The sequence below is a fragment of the Aedes aegypti genome, chromosome 3 (genome assembly GCF_002204515.2).
Source record: "Aedes aegypti strain LVP_AGWG chromosome 3, AaegL5.0 Primary Assembly, whole genome shotgun sequence".
Taxonomy (NCBI): Eukaryota; Metazoa; Arthropoda; class Insecta; order Diptera; family Culicidae; genus Aedes; species Aedes aegypti.
Window position 1 is genome coordinate 68,541,957 of NC_035109.1, and position 19,764 is coordinate 68,561,720.

At 39.4% G+C, this 19,764-nt stretch overlaps 1 protein-coding gene across 1 annotated transcript; it reads right to left on the bottom strand.

Moving 5' to 3' along the window:
* Window positions 1–6,960: 6,960 nt before the first annotated feature.
* On the bottom strand, window positions 6,961–19,367 carry LOC5567523. The gene is made up of 5 exons (XM_021852851.1): window positions 18,986–19,367; window positions 18,771–18,922; window positions 7,749–7,920; window positions 7,517–7,683; window positions 6,961–7,458 (listed from the first exon to the last, which is right to left on the bottom strand). Exons 1-5 carry the CDS (start codon window positions 19,209–19,211, stop codon window positions 7,174–7,176), a joined length of 1,002 nt encoding a protein of 333 aa, XP_021708543.1. The 5' UTR covers window positions 19,212–19,367; the 3' UTR covers window positions 6,961–7,173.
* Window positions 19,368–19,764: the final 397 nt, after the last annotated feature.

The window sequence follows — 19,764 nt, forward strand, 5'->3', positions numbered from 1 at the left end:
AAAGCATATTTACCTTGAAATCAATCTTACACAGTGTTTAAAGCAGCAGCAGCTTCTGAAGTTCTTCAAAACTCAAGCGGGCGCCATATTAGGATTTGAGATCAACACCGAATGTACGTACACTATGCAGATGTCAAAATGAACTTAGGCACCTACGTGAATTCCACGTAAGTGCGATAGGTAACCTCAGTAAACATTACCGAGTCACTATTTGGTAGTTATGAATGGTTTAGTGATTTTTATCTTAGTCAGATGAAGTGGAGGTAAAATGAATTTGGAATGATCTACTTGATTTTTCACGTAGCAATGACGTTTGGATTTTTTTGAGTGTAGGAGCTGGTTGGTATCCGCTATCCGCAGTGCTGACGTAAACATCACCTTCGCTGTCCTCTATGCCATTCAGGTGTTCATCGTAGTGCTGCTTCCACCTTTGGATCACCTCGCGTCCGTCCGTCAAGATGCTCCCATGCTTAACCCTGCTCATTTCAGCTCGCGGCATAAAGCCTTTGCGGGAGACGTTGAGCTTTTGATATAACTTCCCCTTTTATTGAGAACGGTACAGCAATATATCCATCTCTTGTGCTGCATTCTTCTCCTTCAAAACACCCCTAACGTTAATGGCAACATTTAAAAAACTTGAATTCATAATAAAATTGGTCATCTTGTGAAGAAGCTTTTACGATTCACTTTTTAGTGGCTGCTTGGGCACGTCAGGAGTTAATCATCAATATTAACCTCCTTTTCCCGAGCAGCCTAGATAGCCGCGTAGTGTCGGTAGCGGTTGTTTCAACTGGCGAAGAATTAACACTACGGATTGCCTGTTCCGGTGGTAAAAGTCCACCTCACAGGTGACCCCTAATAGGGTCCTAAAGCCCTGTCCCGATTTTAGTGCCAAACGCTTAAGTTTAGGCCAAAAACACATGTTTACTCAATTTTCCAATGTTTTCCGTTGGTTTATGTCCGAAAAACATTTTTTTTATGTTTTTTTAGATTTTGTCACACCCCTTGGCTTAAACTCAAATTTTGGGTGAATTTTGTTTTCCGTGTCCCTTCCGAAATGTCAGATAGGAACAACCCCAGTGTTAAAACTAAAACCCCTGTGGTGTTTTTGTCGACTAAGTGAACGTCAAACATGATCTCAAGTGTCAAGGTTCATTTATGGACCCAATTTTAAAATTAATGTTTAAACAAGATATAGCCGTTATTTGAGCGGGAAAAATTGCTAAAGTAGTTGAAGTAACATGCTCTTTCGTGTTGTTGAATAAAAACAAGATTTTATCAAACATTTTAGGACCCAATTTATGGTGTGATGCGTACCGTGCCTAAGAATGAATGGTTAGGGGGGTCTAAATAAAACCTAACCGCAAACGGAGCCTGTGGGGTACCAGGGCGCCCTCCACAGTATTGAGTCCTTCCTGTGCTACCCGGAGCAATGGTGCAGGTGACCTTGTGTTTCTCCGAGATAATCGGCTGCCCTTCTTCAGTCTCTATCTTGAGGCTTAATAAGGGTGGGATTATGAATATGTTGACATTTAATTTAAATTATCACCTATATGGATTCGCATTATGCGTTTTACACAGTGTATTCTGTGCTCTTTCGCCTTTGGCGACTTTAAATAGATACCGATCTGGTTTTTTCGTTGCTGGTCTTTTTCGTGCTGAGATTGCAAAAAGTTTAATCCTGCCTAGTTTGGGTAGTGGCTACGGTTAGGTTAGCTCAGATCAATCTTCAGCATAAAAGAACAGCAACGATCAATCTTTGCAGACTCATGCAAAATGGTGCAGCCCAAGTGGCGCTAGTTCAAGAACCCTACTTTCGTAGAGGGAACTTCTATCTAGGTAACCTTGTGGACCCAGTTTTTGCTACTTTTAGCAAGCTTGAAATGGCAAACTCGCGCTCCATGCCCCGCGCATGCGTGCTCGTTAATAAAGCAATCGTTGCTACACTCATTTCTGAGTTAACTACCAGAGATGTATGTGCTGTCACAATCGATGTTTCTGTTGGTGACCTCAACAGGAAATACGTCTATTGTTCGGTATATTTACCACATGATGAACCATCCCCAACGGATGACTTCAAACGAGTTGTCGTACACTGCGTAACAAAAGGCCTTCCGCTGATTGTGGGCAGTGATGCCAATGCTCATCACATCATCTGGGGCAGCTCGGATATCAATTTGAGAGGCTCCAGTCTGATGGAATACTTAAGTAGTACAGACCTTGGATTACTTAACATAGGCAATCGCCCAACCTTCATGGTTTCTAATAGAGAAGAAGTGTTAGACATAACGCTCTGCTCGAATAGAATCAGTCACGAGTTGACGAATTGGCATGTATCAGATGAGGAATCATTATCTGATCATCGCTACATCTTCTTTGAACATTCAAATGTAACTGCGCAGACTTTGCGTTTTAGGAATCCCCGGTCAACAAACTGGGAACTCTACATTGAATTGGTTGCGACCAAATTTCATGGATATTCTCCGTCCATTGAAAATCCAAGTGATCTGGATGATGCCGTTGATACTACAACATCCTACATTATGGAAGCTTTTGAAGAAGCATGTCCTCTGCGGTCTGTAAAGACTACAAGAGGGACCCCATGGTGGAATTCCGATCTGACTAGACTCAGGAAACAATGTAGAAGGAGTTGGAACAGACGTCGTTCAGCTGGATCAGAGTCGTTCAAGTCAGCTCGCAAGGCTTACAAGAAGGCTCTTCGTTCTGCTGAACGATCCGGCTGGAAAAACCTTTGTACAAATGTTTCCAGTTTGAGTGAAGTCAGTCGGTTGAACAAAATTCTTGCAAAATCTAAGGATTTCCAAGTGAACGAAATTCGCTTACCTAATGGTGACTTTACTTCTTCCGATGAAGAAGTTTTAGAATGTTTATTCAATACACACTTCCCCGGATGTGTGGACATAGCATCTACGGATGAATCAAATGTCTTTTCATGTAGTTACGAGTCTCTGGCCTCGGCTCGCAGTATCGTAACTACTGAATCGATTCAATGGGCACTTAATAGTTTTGCTCCTTTCAAATCTCCAGGAGCGGATGGGATTTATCCTGTTCTGCTCCAAAAGGGATTTGAGTTTATCAAACATGTTTTGAAAAAGCTACTTGTAAGCAGTTTTGCTACCGGGTACATTCCCAAATCCTGGCGTGATATTACTGTAAAGTTTATCCCAAAAGGAGGACGTGCGTCGTATGAGGAAGCGAAGAGTTTTAGACCAATCAGTCTGACCTCTTTTCTTCTGAAATGTCTGGAACGGATTATCGATCATCACATCCGTGATGTTTATTTGGCAAACATGCCTCTTCATGTGAATCAACATGCTTACCAATCTGGAAAGTCCACTGTGACTCTTTTACACAAAGTTGTATACGATATCGAGAAAGCATTCGCTCAGAAGCAATCGTGCTTGGGTGTTTTCTTGGATATTGAGGGTGCCTTTGATAACGTGTCTTTCAATGCCATATTGGAAGCCGCACGAAACCATGGGCTACCTACAATGATTACCAATTGGATTCATCAAATGCTCAAAAACCGACATCTCTTCTCGACATTGCGTCAATCAGCGATTCGAAAATTGAGTGTTTGCGGATGCCCCCAAGGGGGAGTCTTGTCACCACTTTTGTGGAATCTCGTAGCAGATACGCTATTGAGGCAACTCAATAATTGCGGTTTTCCAACTTATGGATTTGCCGACGACTATCTAGCTCTGATAGTTGGTATGTGCATAAGCACCCTATTCGACCTGATGCAAAGTGCTCTTCAGGTAGTCGAGAGTTGGTGTCGCCAATATGGCCTTTCGGTTAACCCGAATAAAACATCTATTGTTCTTTTTACGGAAAGACGAAACCGCGATGGAATTCGACCTTTACGTCTTTTTGGCACTGAGATTAATGTGACTGATCAAGTAAAGTATGTCGGAGTCATTCTAGATTCCAAACTTTCATGGACACCTCACATTGATTTCAGAGTCAAAAAAGCTTGCATGGCCTTCGGTCAATGCCGGCGAACCTTTGGTAAAACTTGGGGCCTCAAACCCAAATATATCAAATGGATTTACACAACAGTTGTTCGACCAATATTGGCATATGGATGTCTTGTGTGGTGGCAAAAGGGCGAAGTGAGAACAATCCAATCAAAATTGGGCCATCTCCAAAGGATGTGCTTGATGGCGATGTCTGGTGCGTTCTCTACAACTCCCACAGCAGCGCTCGAGGCCCTTTTCGACGTTGCGCCACTACACATATATCTTAAACAAGAAGCACTTTCTTGCTCTTACCGTTTATGGGTACTGGATCTACTGGAGAAAAATCCAGTGAATCGTAGATCTACACACACTTCGTTGTTTCCACTTTTGGTGAATTGGGACAAAATTGTCCTTGCTCCAAGTGATCTCACAATTGCTTGTAACTTTCCTTACAGGACATTTACCACACAATTCCCTTCACGGGAAGAGTGGACGTCTGGCTATTTGGAAAGAAGTATATCAAACAATATAGTATGTTACACTGATGGCTCCCTTCTTGAAGGTAGAGCTGGTGCAGGAGTATATTCTCGTGAGCTAAGGCTGAATCAGTTTTACTCACTTGGTAGAAACTGCACCGTTTTTCAGGCGGAAATATTTGCTCTTATGTGTGGAGTGCAATCAGCACTTCAACAGCGCGTAATGGGTAAAGTCATATACTTCTGTTCAGATAGTCAGGCTGCTATAAAAGCTCTCGCTTCGGCCAACTCAAGGTCGAAGCTTGTTATCGCATGTCGAACTCAAATTGAGGAACTGAATTCAGTCAACTCTGTAAACCTTGTATGGGTACCTGGCCATTCTTCCATCGCTGGAAATGAATTGGCTGATGAGCTAGCTCGCGATGGAGCATCGCATGACTTCATTGGCCCTGAGCCGGCTATTCCAATTTCGAAGTGCTGGGTGAAGCTTCAGATAAACTCTTGGGCGGCAACTCAGCACAAGCAATATTGGAATAGTTTGGAGTCGTGTCGTCAAACAAAATTGTATATTACTGAGCCATCTCCAAAGGTGGCGAAGTATTTAACAAATCTGTCAAAGCAGAATTGCAGTCTCTTGGTCAGAGCGTTGACAGGCCACTGCCGACTCAACTATCACATGGCAAATATTCAGCGTGCTGACTCATTTGTGTGTGATAGTTGTGACTCCGATTATGGAACTTCGTATCACCTGATATGTAACTGTCCAGTTTTTGCGCAAATGCGATTCCAATTACTTGGTAAACACTTATTAAGTGAAACTGAATACAGAAGCCTGAATCTTCAGGACATCCTGTTATTCTTAACCCGCTGTGGTAATGAGCTATAGGCTCTCTTTACGCTCACGCGTTTTGCAGTGCCCTTTTTAGGGCGCTGTTCGAACCCATTGTGGTATGGAGCTACATGCTCTCATTTCGCTTATGCGATCTTCCCTCTTCAAGGGACCCACTCCTATTTCCTCCCATCTTTCCCTTCCCTTTCCTCTCCCATCGGGTAGATGATGAAATAGGCTCAAATATGGCGATGGCACAAATCTCCCAACTGGTGGGGAACGTGCCTTTGGAGCCGGCCTTCTGATACCTGATGCCGTAGTCCCCAGCGTGATTCGAACGAACTGGAGTGTTCGCCCGAGATCTTCACGCACCTGCTTGATAACTTTCCACGAGCTCGTTTGCTATAGACGACAAAAGATAATCTAGGATAGCACTTTGTAGGCGATGTAGTACACTCAAAATAATCCAAACGTCATTGCTACGTGAAAACATACGTGGTTTTTTTCCATCGCACTTTCCACGTAGCTCTTACGTTAATCATAGGTAGCCCAGAATGAACGCATGAACTTTGGAAGTTCGTCCATTCCACCGTCGCTAAACGTAAGAGCTACGTGGATTTTCCGGTAGCCTTTACGAAGCGTTTCAATAGGACCTAGATGGTTTTGCATTAAATTTAACTGTAATAAAGACCAATCTTATTTCTAATAGGCTTTGGAAGAAAACTAATTCCCAATTGGAAAATGTAAACAAACTTAAAAGATTGTGATATTTTTATTGTCAATCTGAGCATTTTGAATCCTGTTTCCCCAATTTTTTGAGTTTGGTCTATCTTGTTGTAGCCTTCGCGTGCTGTAGTTGATAGAGGTTATGAATCAGGTATAAAATATGAAGTAATGCAGGGATTCTTCGGTATTCAAAGCATATTTACCTTGAAATCAATCTTACACAGTGTTTAAAGCAGCAGCAGCTTCTGAAGTTCTTCAAAACTCAAGCGGGCGCCATATTAGGATTTGAGATCAACACCGAATGTACGTACACTATGCAGATGTCAAAATGAACTTAGGCACCTACGTGAATTCCACGTAAGTGCGATAGGTAACCTCAGTAAACATTACCGAGTCACTATTTGGTAGTTATGAATGGTTTAGTGATTTTTATCTTAGTCAGATGAAGTGGAGGTAAAATGAATTTGGAATGATCTACGTGATTTTTCACGTAGCAATGACGTTTGGATTTTTTTGAGTGTAGGAGCTGGTTGGTATCCGCTATCCGCAGTGCTGACGTAAACATCACCTTCGCTGTCCTCTATGCCATTCAGGTGTTCATCGTAGTGCTGCTTCCACCTTTGGATCACCTCGCGTCCGTCCGTCAAGATGCTCCCATGCTTAACCCTGCTCATTTCAGCTCGCGGCATAAAGCCTTTGCGGGAGACGTTGAGCTTTTGATATAACTTCCCCTTTTATTGAGAACGGTACAGCAATATATCCATCTCTTGTGCTGCATTCTTCTCCTTCAAAACACCCCTAACGTTAATGGCAACATTTAAAAAACTTGAATTCATAATAAAATTGGTCATCTTGTGAAGAAGCTTTTACGATTCACTTGAAAAATCGTTGTTTAAAATAGATGGTTTGGAGTTTCAGAAAATAGAAACTTATATGATTATATCGAAAGTACATGATATCGAAGATCACTTGTATTACCAAATATCTAAGTTTGCTGAAATTCTATCATCTACACTTCACAAATACGACAGTATCCAATATCAGTTGGTGACGTAACAAAAAATTAAAAGTATTAAAATCCAATCAACAAAATTGTCGATATGTTTGTATGGCTTACATGCCTCATTGATATCGTAACTCAATAACCCCCATAATCGGATGATCACTGCAGCCGCTTCTCCAGTGCATCCATGCACCGTTGCATGGATCGGACTCGCTTGAGACAAGCAGAAATCCGTTTCCTATAGTCCTTCTCCTGCTCGACATAGTCCGCCTTCATCTTCTGGTTGGCCTTCCTGGCCACCTGATATCGATCCCTGTAGTAGACGGCATAGCGATACCACTGATTCTGAAGAAACATGTGCACTTCCGGCTGGGGAGGAGCTGACAGAACCGGTGGAGGTTGCGATGCCGGCACATTCGGTTGATAAGCGGTTACGGATGGACACTGGAAGTAAGTTTGATCAGATAAGTTTGCGATAAAGTTCAAGACGTGGTATAGCTACTTCAACGTTCAAAGAAGCTTCCAGGTCCTTAGACGAAGCAGGACTGTTCACTGGCGGCGATTCACCAGAGTCGTTAACTTTAGTCTTGCAACGGCTGTGAGCGTTTTTGAGCAAATGTGCCATTTGGATCTCGAATGCACCCTGATCCAGAGTTGGAAACCATGAAGCTAAATAAAACAAAACGGAACAGTATAAAGGATTCAAAATTAATCTGCAATTGCACATAACATACCTTTGATGGCCATCATAATGCGCTGCAGATCGCTCCGCATCGCACAGCTGTACTTCCCGTTTTTGGTGCGAGCAAAACCAATCCGTCCCAGAACCGAATCCGAAATGAAGCTTCGCCACATTTCGTTCATCAAACCGTTACAACGGAACGAAATTGCTTGAAGTTGTGATAGCTAAAAGAAACCGAGTAATTATATTTAATTCTGGTGCATGTCATGCGACGTGGGGTCCGTATAGGGGGGAAAGGGCCAAAAAAATGATCACGCTGTTTATTGACAAACCCTAGGCGAAAAAGGTTCATTTTTATTACGAAAAAAAGTTGCATGAGCATAGATGACTGTGCAATTCATAGTTGCTACTCCGTGTTTGACCAGAACAATCAAAATTGCACCAACCGACGGAGTTTGGGAGTAGCTTACCATCTTCAGTGTACAATTTCAAGAATTCCAAGCAGACAAACAGACGTCACACTCTCTTCATTGTCCATCGACCACCTTTTTAACGGTCGTTTCAAATATGTGGCCAATCCGCCACCCGCAGCGCTCGCATCGTTTTTGTTCGCGTTTGACGTTTCCACACTACCGCCATCTGTTGGCCCGTCGGCCAAATACACTAATTTTAGCATTGGGCGTACATGTTCTTGTGACTATGATTTTGATCGAGATTTGTTCTAAGTGTTACGTCTGTTTGTCTGTGCTCCATGGTTACTTAAGGAATATACCTCGGCAATCTGCATCTTCTGACAACCATGAAGGGGGGAGGTTAGTGGGAAGCTGAGAGAGAGAGAGAGCGGAGGCAGCAGGCTTAGATTGCGAACTCCCAAAAGTCAAGAGAACCTGTCACCAACTGTCACTGGAAAAGGGCAGAGCCGAAAAACTGTCTAAATTCAAGTAAACGTAATTAAAATTTCTAGGTGTTTTTCGATTATTTCACATTTTTTAAAGTTCTAAAATATAGTTGTGTGTTGGCAAACTGCTATTGATTTATTGTATTCATATCCTTTTTAATAATAAACAACATGAATTTAATATAATTTTGACCAAAATAAGTTCATCTGACCGTTGTGCACAACCCAAGAATTAAAGAAGCCAAAAAATGTAAGAAAACATTCCAGCTCCTCTTGCTCAGGTGGGAACACTGAGAACAGCGTTGCGGTTGAAAATACTATATCACAGGGTTGATTTAAATACACAACGCCATTTGATTTGTGCAGACAGCCGAACTGGACATACTACGGGACTTTTACGTGATTGGAAGAAGACACCATGAATACAGAATAAAACTATAACTATCTTTATTGCGGTTAATAATTACACGGAACACTTTACTTCAACCTGATAGCCAAACTGCAGAACCGGTTCGCCAGCATGAATCACACCATCCCGATTGAGCTGTCAACGAATGAGAGGGAACCAACACTGCTGACACTGATCATGCTGGCGAACCGGTTCCGCTTTCCGTTGCCGTTCTGCTATCATTGCGTTTGGGCCTTAAGGAGCACTTTAGTACGGCGCATATTGTGGCCAAATATGAGCTCAGTAACTTTCAAAGAACCCCACTGCCGAAGTGAATCAAAAGTACCAAGAATAGGATCCGGCTCCCTATCGTTCGTCGAAGATAACGAGTAACGAAAGAAAAAAAGGACAGACACACACCACCTACTGTTTGGCGCCGATCACTGTGTGTCACCACGTGTTACATTCGTTGACACACTCTCATCATTCAGAACAAGATACAGAGGTGAATATTTTCAATTGTCTGGTTTGCAACCAAAGGGGTGTTCGATAATCCTCAGCTTATATTAGATTCTTCAAGGTTGAACTACCAGAAAATATGAAAGTTATTAACAATTTTATGTAAAACATAAATCACCCGAATGGCTCGATACCCTTGTAGCCTGAGAGTTACTGCTCTTGAACGCTCTCTCGCCACGTACCAAACGAGAGAGTGAATAGCAACATTCATAGGCCAGGAGAACTTATTTACTTGTCAATTTTCATAAATAAATAAAAAAAACTTCCCCTGGTCATGGGCTCTCCGATTGAGATATGCAAGGAACTCTGATCAAACATTTCTCGAAAACTTATTCATACAGACTCAAGTCAAAAAAGTATACAAACTTACTTTATCGATCCTACTTCTTCCGCAGACGAAATTCCACACATTTCGCTCTGAACCAACTCGATTTTTCACTTTTAGAACGTTTTTTTTCCGGATTTACAAAACGACGAAAGTAAGATTTTCAACTTTCGCAACCTAACCACTACTTTCGCCGCCCCGATGTATGGAGAGACAAAGTAATCGAGATTAGAAAATGGCCCTTTTTACTCCGCCCACACAAACTAACACCACTATCTGAAAGATTGGTGTTAGCTCGTCCTGGTAGTGGTATTGGTAAGCGTGATCGAGTTGAATTGGGCTCAACAGCGTCTTGCAAAGCCAATGTTTACAAATGTCGATGCGCCCTTTCGAAATTTTTGTCCAGAACTGTTATGGACCAATTCACGAGTTCATTACGACGTTTGAGCGGAGCCGTGTTATTTATGTCATCATGGCAACGAATGAATTTGGCACCGCTCAAACGGTCAAATAATGAACCCGTGCATAGGTCAATGGACCGATGCACGAGTTCACGAATTTGACGTTTGAGCGGTGCCGAAATCACTGGTTTCCATGACCACATAAATAACACGGCACCGCTAAAACGTCAAATAATGAACTTGTGCATAGGTCCATGGACCAATGCACGAGTTCACTAATTTGACGTTTGAGCGGTGCCGTGTTATTTACGTGACCATGGCAACGAGTGAATTCGGCACCGCTCAAACGTCAAACTAGTGAACTCGTGCATTGGTCCATGAACCGATGCACGAGTTCATTAATATGACGTTTGAGCGGTGCCGAATTCACTGGTTCCCATGGTAACATAAGTCCAGTTGTTAATTACACCTATCGTTTGTCTGGTGAGTTGCACGCTTACTGTCAATGATGATGTCACGCTACACGATAAGTGTTCATCTGCAACAACCAGACAGCTCACCAATCCACCGCGAGGTGGATCGTGCTGAGTTGTTGAGTTGAAGGAAAGCGAAAGAAGGAAGGCACAAGTCTGTTTGACAGCTCTGCAGAAAGCGCGTGCGCACGGACAGAACGCGTGCGCACGGAAAGAGCGCGTGCGCACGGAAAGAGCGCCAGATCGGCTCGATTTGCAATGATCGGTTATTATTATTATTTTTTCGCTATTGGATATTCTATGGTTTGGTTGATTGATGTTAAAGTTTGTTTTAAAAGTAGTTCCACTTATTTTGAAACATGTTGCCGTGTACAATACAGTGGGGATTCGCTCGTTGGAGCTCCGCTACATGGAATGACTCGATGGTTGGATGTTCGCTGGTTGGAAAATATTCCAATTAAAAAGCATTCGAATGTCAAGACTAGATGTCAAACTGACTTTGACGTCTGAGCATCGTCGCATTGAAGTCTCCATATATAGAATAAATGTGCATGTATATGTGCGAATCGTGACGATTTGCTCTCAGGCTGCGTTAGTCTGCAGCATTTTCACCTGCTGTCAGTCGTTCCAACTAACGGGACGGATTCGCTAGATGGAAGGCAGTCGTGTTCCAACCAGCGAATCCCCGCTGTAGTAGACAACACAACTAATTTAATTAAAATAATTTGAAATTATAATTAGTACATATACAAAAGGGGAAGAACGTTTAGGCTGGTTGTGCATTACGATAAAATCTCTTAACATAAGCAATGCTTATTGTTGGTTCTTGTGGAAGGATCAACATGTTCGGCTTAACGAATCTTATTTTAAATATCGAATAACACCACATGCTATTGAACAAAAAGGATGTGATTACAATAGAATTTTGATATTTTCAATTCTGAACCACCGCAAAAAAAAAAATATTGGGAATCAAAATTCTCCTGAGAGGGATGATGTGGGGGAGGCTCATTCTAATTAATATTGTCGTTCAATTATGGGGATAAATTAAAATTGTTATTGTTCTATACATACTTATTTATTATAATTACCTGTAAATATTGATACAGCACAATTCAAGTATTTAAATATCAAATAGCAAACATAGATATGGTCGGTGTTCAGACAGACTGAACCAAGTGTTTTTTTCAATCGAGTAAGAAAAATGTACCCCAAACATGTGAAACATCAAAATATTATAGATATTTACTGTAATAATGGAACTTATCTATTTGATGATACATTTGTATCAAAATAACATGGAAGAATTAAAATTGATGGAGTTCTTTACGTATCCTTAGAGCTCCAAAATTCATCTAGTCTGGTCTGTCTAAACACCGACCATATGATTCTCAAAAACTCATGAGAATGGTATTTTACTCTTTGAACTGTTATTTAATTTGGATGTGTTTAAAAGATTTATAAATTTAATTTATTATTGATGTTACGAGCTATGTCTGTAGTTAAACTTAATGCTACACAAGAAATATATTTGAATCAAAGTATTTTTATATATAAATCATATGAAAAAAAAAAATGTTCCAGAAAGTACTCTATAATTCTTTGGGAGCGTCTCCCGGGATTCTTCCTTAAATAATTCATGAATCCTTCAAATCCTCTCTGGGATTGTTCTGCTGAAAATCTTGAGATTATTTCTGAATTTTCTTCCAGATATTGCTTTGGGATTCATCCAAAAAAAAAAAACGTTACCATTCCGGTATTACTTCTGAGATTCTTTCGGATATCCCATTGCGATTATTCTGGGCATCTTTTTGGATTTTTTTGCAGAACTCTGTATGTGATTTTGCGTGTATCTCCTTAAGGATTACTTTTGAAATCCAGGAAATTAAATTCTTTGAAATTCTTGAAAACTGTTTTCAAAATACTATGGAAGATTTTACCATAAATCCTGATGCAATCCATTTGGATATTTAAAGAGGATTTTATCAAAAAATGTACGACTCTACTAGAAATTCTTCGAGAATTCCTCCAAAAATAACTCTAGATTTTTATCCGGAAATACTTCTGGTATTCTTATGAGAATGCCTCTGGTATTCTTCCGAAAATGACTTGAGATGCTTTCGGAAATCTTTCTGAAATTCTTCAAGAAATTCCACTGAGATTTTTACGCCAATATCTTTGAAATACTCCTGGGACTCTTACAAAAATCCTGTTGGAGTTTTTTTTTCGGATATCTTTCTATTCTAAATTTTTCAATAAATTTTGCTGGGATTGTGCTGTAAAACCTGCTAAGATTCATCCAAAAATACGACTGTCATTCTTCCGGATATCATTCAAGAATTCCACCGGAAGTTTTCGTGAGATTCAACCGTAAATCGTACTGGTTTTTTCAGAAATTCCATTGAGATTCTTAAAAATATCCTTCTGAAAAATTTTCTGAGAATTGTTTTGGGATTATAGAAGGATTTCCAGAAGAATTCCAAGGCGATTACAAGAAACATCACTTCTGTATGAAGGATTCTAAATCCAAATTACAGTGATATTCAAAAGAATCCCAGAAGTTATTTCGCCAGAATCCCTGAAAGATTTAAAGGATATTCACAGACATCCAGAAGATTTCATGAATAATTTCCAGAATAATTCCGATGTCCAGATGAACTGCAGAAAGATTCATGGAATAATTTCAAACGGGATTTTCGGAATCATTTGAAAGTAACTTTTAGAAGATCCTCAGAAAAAGAAATCAGTAATCAAAGTAATCGAAAAAATCTCATTATTTCAAGCAATGCTCGTTGGTTCATGTCGAAGGATCAACATGTTCGGCTTAACGAATCTTATTTTAAATATTGAATGACACCACATACAATTAAACTACACTGAAAGAAGCTTGATGGTGAAAATTACTACAATGGGGGTTAGTATTGACAGAATCGCATTAACGATTTTCAACCGAAGTGATTTCATCATCAACATGAGAACAATTATCGTATTTTTTACCATTATGGCAGGGGATTTTCAAGGTTGTTGCCTCTACTAACGAATCTACTATTGAGTAGTTAAATTTACTAGAAAATGGTTATTTTCATATTGTTGTAGCATGGTTATGTTATTTATGGTATTCGATGACAAATAAATTGTTTTTTAGAATTTCCAGCATAGAAAACAGTTTATTGTATTAACAGGTACATCGAAACGACATAGTATTAAAAACGTCATATATCGGAAACTATACGCATATTTGTTTTGTGACATAGGCGTTCTGCTAGTGAGTTCGATCGATTGGGCACCATGAAAATATTCCTCGAAGATTGATAAGCGTCTGACGAGGAATTAACGAATCCATGCACAACTGAAAAAATAAAAATAGCACTGAAAGAGCCGCCATAAAGTATGCTAACGGATACTGTTTTACCATTAAATGTAGACATCGTTTTCATCAGCAACAATTGTAAGTAGTACCAGATGATCTTGTTTATATATCTGTTACCAACAAATTTCCAATTGGGTCTGGAAGTTGGCTTTATTTGCTGGAAAGAAAAAATCGCCAAAAGGACTCTGAATTGTAACACATTTAATCATTTAACTTCATGATGTATTCGTACGGTATGTTCACTTACCAACAATAAATTTCTATACTTCCCGGCCAGCGCTACTCAGTTAAACAAATTCTAATGTTTTTAAACATTATTTAAAACAGAAAACTTCAAAACTTTGCCGGCGTTTCAACATTTGCACAAATAGATCAAGAATAAAATGGAGGCCAGTATGTTTATAAACACGGTTGGAAAATTAACTTCGATGTTGAAGGTTTGAACATTATAAATACCGTCAAATTGAGAATAACATGATACTATAGACAATGAAAATAGTTGATTGAGCTATAAATTGTTGTAATTTGTATAAGCTTTTTAAAGACTTTGTGTTGTAAAATTTACTACGGAAGGATGACTATCAAAATTGTGAAAATAATGAAATGTGGATAATTTTAACTGATTTGATAGTAATTTTGCAAGCATTTGGTCATAGTGCATTTTACTATTCGGGGGTCGTTCGTTTGACGATGCAATTTATTTCAGTGTAGTATGTGATTACAATTCTAAATCACCGCAAAAAATATATTTAGAATCATAATCCTTCTGAGAGGGATGATGTGGTGGATGCACATTCTAATTAAAATTGTCGTTCAATTATGGCGATAAATTAAAATTGTTATTGTTCCATAAATACTTGTTTATTATAATTACTTGTAAATATTGATACAGCATATAAAAAGACATTGGTCCAGAAATTACTCCAGAATTCTTTGGAATTTCCCTCCTGGGATTCTTCCTTAAATCACTTATGAATCCTTCAAAACCTCTCTGGGATTGTTCTGGAAATCTAAAGATTATTTCTGATTTTTCTCTAAGTTCTTCTGGAAATCACAGAATACTTACAGATATCGCTTTTGAACTCATCTAAAAAACATCGTTAGCATTCCGGTACTATATCTGAGATTCTTTCGGATATCCTTTGTGATTCTTCTGGACATCTTATTGGAATATTTGCATAAATCTGTATGTGAGTTTGCGTTTATCTCCTTAAGGATTACTTTTGAAATCCTGGAAATCAAATTCGAATCGAAATTCTCGAAGATTCTTTCGGAAATTCAATGGAAGATTCTAACAAAAATCCTGATGCAATTCTTCTGGATATTTTTAGAGGATTTTGCCAAAAAATGTACTACGACTCTACTACAAATTCGTCGAGAATTCCTCCGAATATAACTCTGGCCTTTTTCCGGAAATACTTCTGGGATTATGATGAGAATACCTCTGATATTCTTCCGGAAATCACCTGAGATGCTTTCGGAATCCCTTTAGAATACTTTCGAGGATGCTTCCGAAAATCTTTCTGAAATTATTCTAGAAATGCCACTGAGATTTTTACGTCCATATTCTTGAAATTTGTCTGGGACTCTTCCAAAAATCCTGTAGGAAATCTTCCAGATATCTTTCTAGCATTCTTTCGGGAAGCCTTCTGGGATACTTTCGAAAATCTTTCTGAGGATCTTTGAAATCCTTCTGTTAAGGATTCTTGCAGAAATTCTTCCCGAATTACCTCTAGACTCTGGGAGTTTCCTGAATTTTTCAAGAAAACTGTTATTATTTCGACTATCTCTCTAGGATTCTTTAGGAAATTCTTCTACAATACCCCCAGATTTCTTTCTGTTATCCTGCTGGAGGACTTCAAAACATCTTTCAAAGATTCTTCCAGAAATTTTACTGGAATTTTTCAAGAAATTCTGCTGGGATTCTTCCGTAAAACCTGCCGAAATTCATCCGGAAATACGACTGGAATTCTGCTTGAATGATAAGCATTCAAGAATTCCACCGGAAGTTTTTGTGGGATTGAACCGTAAATTGTCCTGGTATTTTGTTTAAATACATTGAGATTCTTAGGGAAAAATATACAGGATTCTTAAAAATATCCTTCTGAAAATTCTTCTGGAAATTGCTTTGGAATTAAAGGAGGATTTCCGGAAGAATCCCAGATCGATTTACAGAAGAACCACAGAGAAATCACTAAAATATTATCAGGGAGATTTCTAAAGGAATTATTTTAAGGATTCTCGTAAATTCCTGAAACAATCTCAGGAGAATTTCGAATGGATTTTGAATGTTTTTAACAGTGATATCCAAAAGAATCCCAGAAGTTATTTCGCAAGAACCCCTGAAGATTCAATGAAAAGTCACAGACATCCAGACGATTTCATGAATATTTTCCAGAATAATTACGATGTCCAGAAGAGCTCCAGAAAGATTTACGGAATAATTTCAAATGGAATTTCCAGAACCATTTAAAAGTCACTTTCAAAAGATGCTCAGAAAAAGAAATCAGTAATCAAAGAATCTCATAGGTATTTTTTTAAAGTCCCAGTGACTGTCCGGTAGTTTTCTTGGAGGATTTCCATTTGAAGTCAAGAGGGATTTTCAGAAAATTCTGCCAAGGATTTAAGAAAATTTTCAAGGAAAATCAATGATAAATCACGAAAAAAATCAAAAACACTTCCTTATGAATTTCCAGAAGAATCACAGAGTTTTTTTTTCTCAAAAAATCTTAGAAAAAAATTCTAAAGAATCACGAAGGAATTTTCGGAATAATTCTGAATATACAAAATTATCTCAGGCAGAAACAATAAAATCAATAGCAATAAATCTGTAAGAATATAAGAAGGATTTCTGTAAGAATATAAGGAGGATTTACAAACAATTACAGAGGAATTTTCGGATGATTTCCATAAATAAAGATTTAAAAAAAATCCCCGTCATCTGGAAGATTCTTAGCAGGATTTTCGGAAGTATTCCACAGGGATTTCTGGGAGAATTCCATTGGGATTTACAAAAGATTTCCAGAGGAATTTCCGAAAGAATCCCAAGAATTTGCACGGAAGAAAGTGAAGTGAAATAATAGATTTTTTTGATTATAGTCTCAGGCGTCTTTCCGAGAGTATTCTAGAATAATAGGTATAATCTTAGACATTTTTCGGAAAGAATCTCAAAGGGATTTTGAAGAACTTTCAAAGAGTTTCACGGAAGAAATACTGAAGAATTACGAGGAAAATATCAGAATTTAAAAAATAATTTCGATTGGATTTCCAGAAGAAATCCCGAGAAATTTTGTGAGAATCCCCGAACCCAAAATAGATTCCATTACACTGGAAAGCAATCATTAAATCATTTTCGGCAGAATTCCAGAATTTTACGGCAGAATTCCAGAATTTTACAGCAGAATCCTGAAAGGATTTCCACAATAACCCAAGATGGTTTTCTGGGATAGTCCAATAGGAAGTCCCAAGGAGGTTATTGGAAAAATCAGAGCGATCAAAGAAATAACTACATATAATAATTTCAGAAGGGTTTCTGAAAGAATCTCAGTGAATTTTCAAGATGTCCTCTAGCAACACAACTAATATATACTAATATTTACAACTCAATACTTAATTATAAATTGCGTTAAGGTGATTATAGAACAAAGCCACACCTCAAATTTTCAAAAGCACAAGACTTGAGAACCAAACAGCTCTCACCGTTGAAAATTTATCCCATTAGTCACCACCAGCAAGCAAGCAGATTGATTGGTTTTCAACGCAAACTGTTGTCAGATTCTCCAGTCTTGTGCCCTTGTTTGGCTTCGTTTTATAATCACCTTAAGCTGAGTGTACGCCATCGGATTGGCGGTATCGAAGTGGATTAAAAACAATTATAGGAGAACGTGTGGAAAATACATATGAACTGCGCAGAATACATCAGACCGATTTAGCATTGCTGCGCACTTCTAAAAGCATTTTATTTTTATTAAAATGTTTGATAATAGTAGAACGACAATGATCATCAGTTGATTTTCCGCTACTGTTTTTTTCAAATCACAATTGTTATTTCTTTCCGTGCACGCGCTCGGGAAATGAATCTGGCCATGGTGCAACAACCGCGCTACATTCGATGAATCCTATGCGACAAAAATTGTCGGCGCTATCCGTCAAATTCGCTCACCAAAGCTATTTTGGTGACTTTAACATCACAGCTATAAATAATACGGCACCGCTCAAACGTCAACGAGTGAGCTCGTGCATTGGTCCATAGACGAACCTGTCACATGAAAAGGCCTATACTCGGATCATTTTGATGAAAATTTAGGATTGACAACAGCCTGGCTGCTTGTTGATATCCAGTTCGCACCCCCTATGGACCAATGCACGAGTTCATTATTTGACGTTTGAGCGGTGCCGTGTTAATTAGGTGGCCATGATAAAAAGTGAATGTGGCACCGCTCAAACATCAATTAAGTGAACTCGTGCATTGGTCCATGGTCTTTTGGCATAAACAAATTTCGTCAAGAGCAGGCAAATTTTGAAAGAAGCGATATTATTCTTAGAAAAAAAAAACCTAGACTAGTTAGGGCAAATGGCCGTTATGCCAAATGACCCGCTTCCGAAAAACTTATATTTTTGGATGGTGCAAGATTTAACGATGGATTTTTTTTGTGACATTGTCCTACCAGGTACACCGTGTCAGTCCCAAAAATACTCACCAAGGATTCATACTGTTGCACCGATGCAATACGATTCTCCAGCTCGGTCAACTGTTGGAAATCCTGAATGGGAAACATTTCAGAAATGGGTGATGCCACCGGATGGGACACACTTTCAACGGAACTGCCCGACGAAGTGTCGAAATTTTCATCTGAAACGACAGGATAGAAGTTCGAAGAAATTCTCAATAGTACCTACTATTCACAGCTAATACCGGAAGGCCACGGTTTTGTACTGGCCGAGGAGTGAGTTCCCACGACGGCACCCGGGGGTTGCTGGGGATGGCCGTAACCTGGCAACCCAAACTGCAGCGGCTGCTGGAATGTTTGCTTGAAAAACTGCAAGTTGGGATCGCAAGCTGCCGGGGCCTTGGAAATCCCGTTTTGATATTGGTGATGCGTGGTATATGCACCGGAATAATGCACCGCTGGATGCTGCATTTTTATTATTATTTATTATTTATTATTTTCTGACGGAAGTGTGGAAGTTTCAAGTTTGCGTAGAATTCACACGCGACAACAAAAACGGTTTCTTGCGCGAGCTTTGATTGGCGTTACTACGGGCGTTATGCTTCTAGCGGGTCAGTGTTGCCAGTCTTGAATAAAATTTTAGCATGTCCGACACTAGAGCAAATGGGTATTTTTTCACCCATCAATTCGTCGTCAAACGTCAACATCTCACCGCAAAATCGCTAGTGTTTGGAGGGGATTTTAACCTCCAAATTGCAAAATAACCTCCAAATCATCACCTCCAAGTTAGTTCTAATACCCTCCGTTATATGAAAGATGGTGGCGCGTCGATCGTCGCAAGTTTATCGTTAAACAGTCAATGGGTACGGTCGGTGTTCCCTTAGTGGACAGTCCCCTATAGTCGCACTTGTGGCTTTTTACGGCCGTTTTGCGATAAATCTTTTCAAAACATTTTTTGACATGAGGGTCAGGAGCTATTTATCTAAGTATCATTGATACACAGCTTGATTTTGTTCAAAAATTT

Bases quoted from the DNA above. Each gene is read 5' to 3' on its own strand.
- LOC5567523 (XM_021852851.1), bottom strand. From the start codon at position 19,211: ATGCAGCATCCAGCGGTGCATTATTCCGGTGCATATACCACGCATCAC. The intron at 18,923-18,985 runs GTATTAGCTGTG...CTGTCGTTTCAG, and splicing joins TACAAAACCGTGGCCTTCCG to ATGAAAATTTCGACACTTCG. The intron at 7,684-7,748 runs GTATGTTATGTG...TGTTTTATTTAG, and splicing joins CATTATGATGGCCATCAAAG to CTTCATGGTTTCCAACTCTG.